The 13,569-nt window shown below is 45.7% G+C and overlaps 2 protein-coding genes across 6 annotated transcripts in view; one reads left to right on the top strand and one right to left on the bottom strand.

Annotated features, from left to right (window-relative positions):
• Positions 1 to 9,942, bottom strand: part of TDP1 (tyrosyl-DNA phosphodiesterase 1) — a 94,443-nt gene extending 84,501 nt beyond the window's left edge. The window contains exons 1-4 of one of the 4 annotated variants that reach the window (XM_043556822.1): positions 9,847 to 9,942; positions 9,213 to 9,554; positions 3,099 to 3,670; positions 979 to 1,022 (exon numbers count right to left, since the gene is read on the bottom strand). In XM_043556822.1, coding sequence (XP_043412757.1) covers positions 979 to 1,022; positions 3,099 to 3,666 — 612 coding nt within the window. In that variant the 5' untranslated portion in view covers positions 3,667 to 3,670; positions 9,213 to 9,554; positions 9,847 to 9,942. Of the gene's footprint in view, positions 1 to 978; positions 1,023 to 3,098; positions 3,671 to 6,831; positions 7,031 to 9,212; positions 9,555 to 9,846 lie in introns of those variants that run through there. The other 3 variants (XM_043556823.1, XM_043556825.1, XM_043556824.1) reach the window with 3 other exon arrangements.
• A 1,128-nt stretch (positions 9,943 to 11,070) lies between these two features.
• Positions 11,071 to 13,569, top strand: part of EFCAB11 (EF-hand calcium binding domain 11) — a 158,099-nt gene continuing 155,600 nt past the window's right edge. The window contains exons 1-2 of one of the 2 annotated variants that reach the window (XM_043556821.1): positions 11,071 to 11,268; positions 11,798 to 11,893. In XM_043556821.1, coding sequence (XP_043412756.1) covers positions 11,194 to 11,268; positions 11,798 to 11,893 — 171 coding nt within the window. In that variant the 5' untranslated portion in view covers positions 11,071 to 11,193. The remainder of the gene's footprint in view (positions 11,269 to 11,797; positions 11,894 to 13,569) is intronic. The other variant, XM_043556820.1, reaches the window with a different exon arrangement.

Raw genomic sequence — 13,569 nt, 5'->3', positions numbered from 1 at the left:
GAGTAGTGCGTGAGAAAACAGGGTCTGAGGCAAGGATCCTGCATGCTTTGGCAGTATTTGTATTTCTAAATAGTCTTACTACGTATTTTCAACAGCCTCAGATTAATTTAAGTAAAAGGGCTTACAGATTTATCCCTTTTCCCCTAGGTAATTATAAACGAGGCCTTTTACAAAGGAGCATCTCCTTTAAACCTAACTTATGAGCTAGCTTTGTGAATAGGCCTCTGGGACTGGACACTCACTAGGCTTATAACAATTCTATCTTGACTCCAAGTTCTGCACTGAACTTACCTGTGGGGACTCCTCCCCATGCCTTGGTAATCCTTGGCCCTCTACCTGGACATAGCACCTCAGTCTAGCTAAGAGAACACAAATTCACCCCATGTTCCATCTGGAAACTAGGATTTCAGAGGTCAAGCTGAACAGAAACCATTCAGACAGCTTTGCTTTCTTCATGGATGTGACTGGTTTTCTATTTGAGAACCTGGAATCATGAACGTAATTCATCAACACAAGGGGACCAGCTCTATAAAGGAGGAACAATCAAACACGCCGAAGTAACTGTAACTTCTACTCCATTCTTTTTGCTAGGTGTAGGAAACCCTTTTCTAAATTGAATCAAACGACTTGGCCTTCACCCACCTACCCAAACCTCCCCAGGAGTCTGGTCCCTGGTCTCCCAGGGACCAGAGTCCCAGGAGATTAACTGTATCCCCAAAAGTCTCTCAGGCTGGAATTTCCAAAGTGACTTCTTGTCCAGTCCTTGTAACCCTTGTATCAGGAGAGCGAGAAGCTCTCCTGATAGAGGCATCCTTGCTCCATGCTGATGGCTGGATACCAAAACTGTGGCTCTTGGTGCCAGGCTCCTGGTATATGCCATCTCGGGGACCCGGCACAGGACTGAGATAGGACCTCATATTTTCCCGTAAAGTTCTTTATCCCTTTTCATCCAAAGAAAAAGCTTCACCATAAACTCACCTGAGCTGAAGACAGAAGTGTCCCAAATAGAGGGGATAAAATATCTGAGAAGACAAAATGTTTATGTCTAATAAATGATAAAAATCTGGTAAAAATCACAATTGATTTAGTCATGGACAGTCAAAATTTGGCTGAGAGAACAGTGAACTGAGCAATGACTACAAAACTAGACTTTAATGCTCCCTAAAACTCAAGAGAAAATTTCTGAGCTATTTATTGAGTTTTAACAAAATACAACGTAAAACTAAAACCTCCAACTTCAGAAAACAACGAATGGTCAATTCTAGAAATTGCCAATAACGACAATAACGATATGTTGTTCTTTCCAGATTCTAGTTTTTATCTCCTTCAATATTCAAGTCCCTCTCTGAGAAACCTCCCAACCCACGACTAGCAAGACCGTCTTCTGCAGCCTGAGAGCACCTACTTCCTCACCTACAACTCCAAGCTCTCATTTCTAGCATTCCAGCTCATCTCTAAGGGGTCCCACCTCAATCTTTCCAACTAGACTTCAAGTAAGATCAAAAAGGTCACTTCTCATAAACTGTACCAGGAGAGGAATTACACGGTCATTACCACCAACTGCCGCATTTGTACAGGACCTATTAGGTGCCAAGTGCTGTTCTTATGTCCATGGCGTTGACAGTGGATCTTGTGGAGGTGGAGTTGGTCATTCCCCTTTTGTGGAGGGGTCATCTCCGCTTAGAAGGCTGTCCATGGCCACAGAGCTAGGAAGGGCCAGTCAGAATCTGAAGCCAGGCTGCTATCTGGCTTCAGCACTTGCACTCTTAACCATCAAACTGCCTGAGGATTAAAAGTAGGCTCATTTATTTGACCCATGCTTATTGAGCCCTTCCTGTCACGTGTCAGCAACATGCTGGGTGGGGTACAAAGATTTCAGCAGTACCCTTAAGGAAGCTACCTTTACAAAAGAGGTATACACAAGGAATGTACTGCAATTTCTTGATGGCATCCCATATTTCGCCCCTCCTCGACTTTGAGAATTTGCTAGAATGCCTCAGAGAACTCAGGAAAGCATGTTACTTACTAGACTACTAGGTTAGTATAAAAGGATACAACTCAGGAACAGCCAGATGAAAGATGCATAGAGCAAAGTATGGGGCAAGGGGTGTGTCCCGTCCACCTCCATGTGTTCACCAACCTGGAAGCTCTCCAAACCTCTTCACAGGTTTTTTTTTAAGATGGTGGCTTCATTAGACAGGCACGACCGATGAAATCATTGGCCATTAGTGATTAACGCCCGCCAGCCTCTCCCCACTTCCTTGGAGATAAGGGGCAGGACTCAAAGTTCCAACTTTAATGACACAGTGGTTCCCCTTGGCAATCAGTCCTCTATTCTTAGGGCTTTCCAAAAGTCACCTCATTGACCCAGGAGTGATTGAAAGGGGCTTGTTATGAGTAATTGAAGACCCTTCCTTGACCTTTATTACTTTAGAGCTGTTGGAGGAGCCTGGGACAAAAACCAAGTACAACCAGGAACGAAGACCAAATACATACACATCACAACATCACATAGAGACACCCTGGGAAATAAGCAAACCAAGCAAAAACTATCTTTGGATTCAGAACTGCAATCTATTTGCATGCTGGTGTTCTTTTTAATTCTTCACCAGGAACCAAGACCTGGCTTCCAAGCAGTGGTTCTCAGACCTGACTGGGTATTAGAATCCCCTGAAAAGCTTCTTAAAAACACATCGCAGGTCCTGCTCCCAGAGTGGGACTCCATGAACCTGGGTGAAGCCCGAATTTGCATTAAGTTTTAGGAGATTCTACCACTGCTCACCCATGGACCAAAGAACTGCTGTCAAGCATTTGCTATTGCATTAAAGTAGTAAGTTTCATCTTTACAAGTTCACACAATATTTAGAATTGTCTAAATATTCCAACTGGATTGAGCAACACCCTGATTTCCTGACCCAAGGAAACAGCTTACAGTCAAACTAATGCATTTGCTTGTCAAAATGCTTTTTTCCCCTGAAAGTAGCTAAGACTGCTAATGAGGGTTCTTGGAGACCATTCTGGGTTACCCTCCTTGTTTTGCCATGGGGGACCCTCTTAAGTGCAGTTTGACAGCTCCTGGACACCCAGCATCCACTTACCCTTGATGTGGAGGGCTCCAGAGTTATCCTTTGGCTCAATGCCCGAGACTCTAGTGAGGTAAAATCGGAAGGGGTTCCCTTTATCCAACATGTCCCAAATGTCTTGGCCTTCCCCTGAAGTTTCATACTCCTCTTCCTCCTCCTCGAGCCTGTGGTGTGCAGGAGGGGTGGGACTTCCAGGTCTTTGGGCAGCACTGTCTTTAGGAGAAGAGATGCCTCTCTCCTCTTTGACCACAATGTTCTTAGCCTGCTTCTGCCGGGTTTCTGGTTGCAGCTCATCATCGCTGCTAGAGAGACACCAACCTAGGTCTTCCTGGGAACCACTCCTTTGCCTTTTGGGAGGTGAAACTTCTGAAATTGAATCTGCGTTGCTGAATTTCACGGGTGATCTTTTCCTTCTATGGGCAGCTTTCCTAGCCTCGGAACAGGTGTATCTTGGCTCATTTGCTGCTCCCTGCCCAGCATGAGGGAGGGAAAAAGTAGAGGGCTTGTCTAGTTTTGGCTTTTCGTCTTCACTTTCATCACTACTGGATATTGTCCATTTTCCATAATCACCTTCCTGAGACATAGTTCTGGAAATAAAAGACAAATACTGTTTTTCCATTCTCTAGGCCACTGACAAACTTGCTCTCAAATTCCGTCAGTATGAGTTTCTGCAACACGCACAGCACACTTGACACTTAGATGCTGAACCACATAACTAACATCAGCTGTTTTGCAGGTGTTCAGACACACGTTACCAGATTTTGCTACAGGACTCTGGCAAATAAAGTGACAGCAAAAATCCTACTCACCTTCTCCTTTCAACCCAGACCTTGTCCTTGGAAGCCTGAGGACAAGAGTGGGGGCCAAACTTCAAAAATCAAAATGTTCATTCTTTACCTTGAATCTTTTAAACTGGTGGGTGCTTGAGGTTAAGATAATTTAATGAATTTCAAGAGTAATTCTGACTATTCAAATTTTTGAGGTTAAATTGGAGTTTACAAATTTATCCTTCACCCAAGCATGGAGCCCACAGGACTTTAGCAATTCCTACTCCCCTAAAGCTACTTACCATTATGCTTAACAAAATTCTCAAGACCATGTCAAATGATCAACTCTGTATATACATTATATAGAATTACTACCATGAGGACCCAGCCATCATATTGGCATTGACCTACATCAAACTATTAAAATCTGCAGAGAACTTATGCTGAAGCAAAACACTCCTTTACTCGACCAGAGTCGAATTTCTACTTTTTAAAAAATATTTTGAAAGAGAAAGGGGGAGAGACAGAAAGTGCACACACGTCGGGGAGGGGCAGAGAGGGAGGGAGAATCCCAAGCAGGCTTCGCTGTCAGCATAAAGCCCAACTCCAGGCAGGCTCGATCTCACCAACCATGAGATCATGACCTGAGTCGAAATTAAGAGCCAGATGCTTAACTGACTGAGCCACCCAGGTGTCCCCAATTTCTATTTTAAGAGGAAAACATATGAACTACTTTTGTTCTCGTTACCTACAAAATCTCACCAATTCATGTGTAAAGACCTATCTAAGTACATTTTCCAGATAGCTCAAGGACAGCTCCTTAGTGGATTCTTTTAAGAAAAACAAAAAACAAAAAACAAAACCATTCTCATACAAGACCCAAAGGAAAACTGAACCTAAGAGTCTGTGCTCAAATTGTCAACATTTCTCCTTTTAAGAAACTGAGGTCACATATCCAAGTAGAGTACACCAACATGGACTGTAGCACTCTGTTCACAGGACCGCCAGCCCTCCCCCCAAAATCCCCAAAACCTTAATTCTACACCAAGAAATTTGCAAATGAATACACTTTCAGGTTTCAAGCTAAAAAGGTTTAAGTAGGCCCTTAACCAAGGTGGGGCCTGAATCCATGACCCCAAGATCAAGAGTTGAGTGCTCTACCAAATAAGTCAGCCAGGTGGCTATCAAGCTGACATATTTAAGGTACTTATCACCTATCACAATTTCTTTTTAAATTTTTTTTTTTTTTTGAGTGCACATGCACTCACATACACATGTGAGCAAGAGAGCAGCACAGAGAAGGGGACAGAGAATCTGAAAAGGATTCAGCACTGATAGGAGAGAGCCCAATGTGGGGTTCAAACCCACGTGAGAACATGACCTGAGCTGAAGTCGATGCTCAACCCAATGAGCCACCCAGGTGCCTCTCATTTTTTCAATTAATGACCAGTTAAGCTAAGTTTCTCCTATAAGTTACCTATTTCTGAGTTGTTTTTAAAGCAGAGTGCATTTGGGGTGCCTGGGTGGCTCAGTCCGGTGAGCGTCTGACTTCGGCTCAGGTCATGATCTCGCAGTCTGAGTTCAAGCCCCACATCGGGCTCTGGGCTGACAGCTCAGAGCCTGGAGCCTGCTTCATATTCTGGGTCTCTCTCTCTGCCCTCTCCCACTCATGCTGTCTCTCAAAAATAAATAAACACTAAAAAAAAAATTAAAAACAAATAAAGCAGAGTGCATTTACACAATGATTTGACCTGTTCTTCAGGGCTCAGGGTACCTATTAATATCGCCTGCCATGGCTGTTTTACAAAGCCCCAGGGACTGTAGACCTCGCTTTGCTCTTGCACTAGTGGCCCTAGACTCAGAGTCTAAGTCTTTTGCTTTCCCAAAGTGTTCTGTCCAGCCAACTTCCACATTGTTAGAACTGAGAATAGGCTTTGCCCCTAAATGGTTTCTAGTCTGCTAAGAGTTAAGAAACCAGGGGCGCCTGGGTGGCTCAGTCGGTTAAGCATCTGACTTTGGCTCAGGTCACAATCTCACAGTTCGTGAGTTCAAGCCCTGCATCGGGCTCTGTGCTGTCAGATGAGAGCCCGGAGCCTGCTTCAGATTCTGTGTCTCCTTCTCTCTCTGCTCCTCCCCCCGCTCATGCTCTGTCTCTTTCTCCTTCAAAAATTAAAAAAAAGAAAGAAATCAGATAACCAAACTTGTTAGAACTATTCGAGTTAACAGGATCTTAGCCATGTTTTCCTCATGAAAGCTATTTAGACACTTACTACCAAACACATTTAACCAGCTCAGATTTTTAAAAGCTTGTTTTCATTTCTTTTAAACTTTGGTTTCTCTTGTGTTCTAGACTCTTGGAGGCTGCTGGATAGAGGTATTTATGCTCTTACAATTCACCCTGAACTGAAGGAACTTTGAGGAAATGACTGTTGTGCCCAGTTTTGTGACTTTAAAAAATTTAAGAATAGGACCACCTCCTTAGGAAGAACCGTTAGCTCTAGCTTTCAATGAATTCTCAAACAGCAGTAAAGCTAGGCACTTAGTAATAAAATCTTCAATTAAGAGTCCTCAGAGGCTATTCTTTTTCAATTCCTTCTTATTCTAGAACAGTTTTTAGGTGAGAAAGGGTTCAGCTTCCAGCCTAAGTTGTATGCAGACACCTTAGAGCCTACAACTATTCCTCTCCCAGATGAATTACATCTAAATTAAGTGGAATTTAAGAGTCCAGAGAACTCTGTAGGAGTCGTCCAGATACTCCTCTTTAGTGACCCAGCTATTTTGAATCCTGAAGTGTTCTAGAAAAAGTAGCTAAAACTGCAAACTTCAGGATTATTCTGATCTACTTTTTCTAGAACACGTGGAGGAAGGAGAAAGACCATTCCCCCAAAAGTAGGAGGAGTAAAGTTTTGAAAAAGACATTTCCTAAAGAAAAAAAAGTTTTTATCTGCTGTACACATGGTTTAAGTTTTAAATTGGCTCACACTCAAAAGTAGGAGCTGTTTATGGGGCACCTGTGTGGCTCAGTTGATTGAGCGTCCGACTTCAGCTCAGGTCATGATCTCACGGTCTGTGAGTTCGATCCCGCATCAGACTCTGTGCTGACAGCTCAGAACCTGGAGCCTGCTTCGGATTCTGTGTCTACCTCTCTCTCTGCCCCTCCCCCGTTTGTGCTCCATCTCTCTGTCAAAAATAAAATAAACATTAAAAAAAAAAATTTTTTTTTAAAGTAGAGCTGTTTAGTCATTAAAGGCAAAACACCTTTGGAATTAAAAACACACACACACACACACACACGAAACATAACAAGTCATTACATCCAGCAGGTTACCAAGCTCTTCATGAAATCAAGGTGTTTAGCCTGATGAGGAGGAGTGGTTGAAACTTCAAGATTAGGAATTTACTTTGGAGGACTCGGTCTGGTTCCAGTATCAGAATTTTACTTCTCTGCCACACAGGCATTCTCTGAGCCATTTTTTATCAAGTTATAGTGTTACAAAGATAGAACTCAAGAGGAATCCTTCAGTTGTTTATCGTTGGTCTTCCCTGGACAGTGACTGGCACAGGTCTGACATCACAATTCGGGTAAATGGTGTCGCAGAAATGAGACAACTGCAATACAGATGGGCCAATTCTGAGACCCAACATTCACTCGGGTCTGCAAAGAGCAGGGTTTCCCGAAGTGAAGGTGACTGGGACAGACACGAACAGTAACATCACGTTATAAAAGTACTTCCCTTGGGGCACCTGGGTGGTCCTGTTACCCATCCTACTCTGGACTTCGGCTCAGGTCATCCCACAGTTTGAGAGTTCGAACCCCTGGGCTCTGCATAGACAGTGCAGAGCCTGCCTGGGTTTCTTTCTCTCCCTCTCTGACCCTTCACCTCTGCTCATGCACGCACGTGCTCGCTCTCAAAAACGAACATTAAATCAAAATAACTCAAACAATAAAGAAATACCTCCCTTTTCCATTCCTGTCTCTTTGACAGAGTTGTAGTGTTGCAGAAATGCCTCAAGAGACTTTGGGCTCTTCTGCAGGCACCAGGACTTTTTTTTTTTTTTTTTTTTAAAAACCACAAAGTACCTTCTAACTGCATTTCATTTACACCAAAATAAAGCTTAGTTTTAAATATTCACGTGAAATTGTATTCTAATGAACACTTTCAACAACAGTGCTGGTATTACAAGGGAGACAAAAACTGGGGAGGGTGCAGGCAAACGTGTGACCAAAATACTGACGGAAACAGGGCAAACAGCATTAGGCTACATTGCCAAGGAGGATGAAAATCGCACATTCTTCCACCCAATGCTAACTGCGAACACTAGAGATTCTTATGGGGGGTGGGGAGGGCTGTGGACTCAAAGCTGCTAGCTCCTCCTCTCCCCCCCGAACCCCACCACACCAGACCCAACTGGGGCATATCTTTTCTGCATTCCAGCAGCTCCTTGCAGAATGTGCAGACCCTCAGGAGAGTATAGGGGTCAGGCTTCTCAACAAAGGCCCTGTGTGGCCACCCCTGGGCAAACATGGACCCCCATCTCAAATCCAGTCATTACTAGGTGGTCAATGTGCAACTGGGCAGGTTACTTTACTGCTGAGACAGTTTCCTCCTCCATAAAGTGTGCATCCATAAAGTGAGTATCATACAGACCTCCCAGAATTCACTCGTACAACAGATCCTTACCGAACAGCTACTATAGGCCAAGCACTGGGAATAACTAGTTAACACAGAAACTCTTTTTGCCCTACAAGGACTAATATTTGGGCGCGGGGGGGAGAAGAACCCAGAAAAAACAAGTTGCCTTTCCAGACACTCACAGCATTTTTCAAGTAGCAGAGAATAACAGGGACATAATTACTTTGGAATACTCTCTGGATAAATAACACTTAAGTGAGATCTGGAGCATGAAAAAAACCCAGCGGAACAAAGGTGGTATTCCAAGTAGAGGGAATCCAACTTGACAAAGCCTGGAGGTGGGAACAAAGCTGTAATAGCTCCTAAAGCAGACAAAAGGATTTGGGCAAAGCAGGCAGTAGTTCTGGATGAAGGGAGTGGGGAATTAAATCAAGTGTTAAAGATTCTAGATTTCAGTCTAAAGGGAGAGGGCCCACTGAAATGCTTTGATAAGCAGGGGGAGTACCCTGGTCCAACTTTTTTTTTTTTAACATTTATTTTTGAAAGAGATACCAAGTGCAAGCGGGAGAGGGAGAGGGGGAGAGGAGAGGGAGGAGAGAGAAAAGAAAGTATCAGAAGCAGGCTCAGGCTCCGAGCTGGCAGCACAGAGCCCGACGCGGGCAAGATCACGATCCGAGCCGAAGTCGGACGCTTAACCGACTGAGCCACCCAGACGCCCCTCGACTTACCCTTTTAGTACACGACGTTTCCTAATTGGGGGTGAACAATTTGGAGACGAACCCCGGAGTGAGGCGGCAGGGGCGGTGGGGATGCAGTGAAGCGGACTGATTCGGGGGACGCCGCGGCAGTAACGACAGGAGCTAACCCCTCCGTGCGCCGACCTCGGACCAAGCACCCTTCGAAGCGCTCTGCCGGGAATAAACTCCGTTCGCGCTCGCACCAAGCCTCTGCGAAGTCCCGCGACTAACTGTCTTCATGGAGGGGGCAGCCGAGCCCAAGAAAGTTCAGGGCCTGACACAGGGTCAGCGCCCCCACCCGCACCAGCATCACCACCTGCGGACACCACCCACCTACCGCGGGGAGAAGCCGAAGTGAGAACCCGAGCGCGGGGACCCCTCACACCCACACCCCCCGCCGGACCCTGCTCTCCGCGGCGCCCAACAGGTTCTCGGATTGAGGAAGCCGAGGCCCGGGAGGGAACGTTCCCCAGGGTCTTGCCCAGCTACCCCCGCTTCTCTCAAGAGTCCACCTCCCACCCCGCCGGGCCCAGAATTCCCGGGACCAGAGCAGCCCCCCCACCGCGACCAGGCCGGAAGGAGCAGGGTCTCGCCGGCCCGGCTCCCGCAGCAGTCGAACACGCACCTGAAACTTCCACGGCCCACAGCCACCAAGATCCGCGCCTTCTCAACCGCGGCGCGCGCCTGCGCGCGGTTTAAACCCTCCCGGCCGAGGCTCGCACCTCTTGGCCCTGCCCCTTCCCGTTCCGGGACGCCGGCCGCTGGGTCCTAAAGACCGCCGTGTCCTAAGGGACTACCGGGGCTTCCTGCAGGAAGGGGTGCAAGTGAGCCCTCTCCCCCCCCCCCCCCGCAGCCTCCAGCTCTCGTCTCACCACTTGACCACTTGTCCTAAAAGGAAGAGAGAGAAAATTAAGTTTTCTCTCTCCTCTCTTAATTAACAAAACGCATCCCCTTTACAGTGGTTCTCATAGAGAGCTTCAGGCTGCCTGGAGCTCGAGGCAGGGGGTATTTACTTAAAGGTACAGGATCAGCTGAGGGCTGAGACCTGTGTCCTCGTAGGAGCGGGGGCTCGCTGGGGACGCAAGCTTGTAAAACTTGCTGCAAAGGAAAAGGTTAAATGAGCTCCCATCACACTCAACCGCGAATGCCTGTTTCTTTGAAACAGGTGTGTGTTTAATCTTACTGGTTTGCCAGAACCGAGGTCTGAAACAAACTTTTGCAAAACGGAACACTCCCCATATTCCTTGAATATCACGTTTATGATAACTATTTTCAGAGTTGTTTTTTTTTCTTCTTTCAAACTAGGCACCGCTCCCAGAGGACTGAGTGAAAAACTCTGTGGAGACGTCCCAAGGACGTGGTTCGTTTACTCAACGTCTGCTTTGTGCCCGGCATCGTGCTAGGTGCGGGTTATTGGGAGGACAAAACAGACATAGTGACTACCCTGGAGGGCTCGACCCCAATGAATAGCCGATCCACACGTGAATCATGGGACTTGTTTCTCTTTGGTTGCTTTTATGCTTTGTTCACATTTTTGTGTTTCCTATAATGCTATAATGTTATCCACAGTGCCATAGATAAAAATTACCAAAGTTACTTATTGCAAGGTGTGGGGGGCAGAAACATGGAAGGAATCCCGCAAGAGACTTTGAAGCAGGACCTAGGTGAGCGGGATGCCATCCGCGCGCGAGGAGTTAAGGGGGAAAGAATGGCGGAGCCAAGGCTGGGGGCGGGCTCCGGGGCCTCTCTGCCATAGGCTGTTCCAAGGAAACAGGCCTAAAGCCTCTGGCCAATAGGATTGCTGGATCAACGCTAGTGGCTACAAGGTCGTCCAATGGGAGAGGACATTGGGGGTGTCCGGCCAAGTTCGGCTTCCTTAGCTGCGGGGAGCTTGGCCAGAGGTCTGCAGCTGCTGGGTTCTGGCCTCGGAGGTCGCGGGTTCTGCTATCGCGATTCGGTTGTGGCGGTCGCGATGTTTTTTTCTGAGGCTGGGGCCCGACCACGGACGTGGGAAGCCAGCCCCTCAGAACACAAGAAGTGGGTGAAAGTAGGTGTCCGGAGAGCTGCTACTCGGATTCTAACTTGACCAAGAACTCTCATTTCCGTCACCTGCCTGGGTCTCACTCAGCTCGGTTGCACTGACAAGGAGTGAACTGGCGTTCTAAAGTGTCATAGTTAATGACTGAGCCTAGAGCTGCAAGGCTTCTCGCTCCCTGTCCAGTGTTCTGGCTATTTCCAAGTTCCTTCTTTTCCCCGCTACGAAGTCTATTAATAATCTCTACCCTGTATCTATCTCACCTTCCTAATTCTAGAACAGAATTTTAGGTAGAATTTACCCCAGTGGTTTAAACGAATTAATTTGCGTCAGTCTAGCGATTGATTAAGTCGTTTGCACTTTTGGGGGGTAAATTTTAGCACATTAAGAATTTTGGAAAAGTAAAATTGGAATAATCAAACTCCATTGCCGAACCCTCCTGCTCAGCTGAGTTTTAGATTTTGGAGATCTAAATAAACTAGTAATAAAGATAATAGAACAAACGGTTTCCATCTAACTGAAGATATTTAATGTTCTTTAGGTGTTTAAAGCATGCGATGAAGATAACAAAGGCTATCTAAGCAGAGAGGACTTTAAAGTGGCTGTTGTAATGCTGTTTGGGTACAAGCCCACCAAGGTAGAGCTTTCTTCCTATATTTGGGAATGGGTGGACAATACAGTTGGGGTAGATTGTAAGTAAAGCGCAGTAGCTAGTTTAGGATGTTTATAAGGAAATCACTGCCTTTCAGAGCAATTTCAGAGATACGTCCAGTGCTGACTTTTAAGAACCTAACTCAGGGATGAGAGATGCCTGGCTGGTTCAGTCCAGTAAGTGTCCAACTTCCACTCAGGTCACGATCTCATGGCTGGTGAGTTTGAGCCCCACGTCAGCTCTGTGCTGACAGCTCAGAGCAGAGCCTGGAGCCTGCTTCAGATTCTTTGTCCCTCTCTTGCTCTGCCCTTCCCCGGCTCATGCTCCAACAAACATTAAACAAAAATTAAAAAAATAAAGAACCTAACTCAGGGATGAATTCAAGTTCATGAAGCCAACGCACCACTGGTTACTAATAATAAGTACAAGATGCTAGGAAGGTGTCAAGACGGAAGGCTGGGGGAGGGCATTGGTAATAGGAGGAATTTTAAATTATAAAACATGTATTTATATGGTCAAAAACTTCAAACAATCCAGGGAAAGTATGAAGTTGAATATAAAATCTCTTTGCTACCAAAGAGTCCCACTCCTCAGGGGTTATCATTTACAATTTTTTATGCATCATTCAAAATTTCCAGTGCATAACATGCTTGGCATTCTATTGAAAAAGTGGATGCATTGTATGCCTGTTTTATTTTGTTTATTTTCACTTAACATAAGAGCACAAACCACCATGTTTTACTGTGTTTTTTTTTTAAGTTTATTTATTTTGAGGGAGGGAGAGAGAATACCAAGTAGGCCACTCACCATCATCATGGAGCCCAACACGGGGCTCAAACCCACAAACTGTTTGATCATGACCTGAGCTGAAGCCAAGAGTCTGACAACCAACTGAGCCACCCAGGCACCCCACACATCACCATGTTTTAAAAAGTAGTTGCATGGTATTCTTTTTAGCCAGTTTCCTGTTTTTGGTCACTTAGATTGCCCCATTATTTTTCATTCCTACAAACGTTGTGATAAGCATCCTTTTATATGGCTATTGTGGATGTATATCTGTGGAATAAATTCCTGGAAGTACAATTGCTAGGTAATTTGAAGTTTTGTTGGATATTATTCTTCAGGAAAGTTTGCCCTCATTCACTAATAATGAGAGTTGAACTGAGCTTTAAGGAACATCCTGCCTTAGGAGGGCAAATTTCCTGTTCCCCTTTGTCTTCGTGCTACTCCCTTTGTTACATTCATTCTAAAGATGGATCCCTCTTGTTAAGGTGCAGAACTGAAATTCATCAGAGACAAGATCTTGTCCAGGTTTAAGAAATTCATTTGCAGCCATCAAACAGAGGGCTCTGGAATGCCCTCCCTCGTGCCCTCCTTAAACCAAACAGCTTGGCAATCACTTTGGCCCAGCTGTTCCTCGTGAGCGGGCTCTGCCTGTCAGATTACCAGCCCAGCAAAGCCAGGGACCAGGTGATGTCTCACGTCTCCGTGCTTCATTATGCTTGAATGTATCACCACTTCACGGTAAATAAGTTCTGCTGATACAAATATGTCCCATGAACGGATCAGGTGGGCTCAAGGTGGTTCACCTACTAGCAGATGCTTGGTTACTGAGAAGCTGATCACGGAGCTCGGAGTGGTAGTCAGGGCTGACTCCCAGA

This window comes from Prionailurus bengalensis, chromosome B3 (genome assembly GCF_016509475.1).
Source record: "Prionailurus bengalensis isolate Pbe53 chromosome B3, Fcat_Pben_1.1_paternal_pri, whole genome shotgun sequence".
Classification (NCBI taxonomy): Eukaryota; Metazoa; Chordata; class Mammalia; order Carnivora; family Felidae; genus Prionailurus; species Prionailurus bengalensis.
This window is presented reverse-complemented; position numbering and strand designations above follow the sequence as displayed.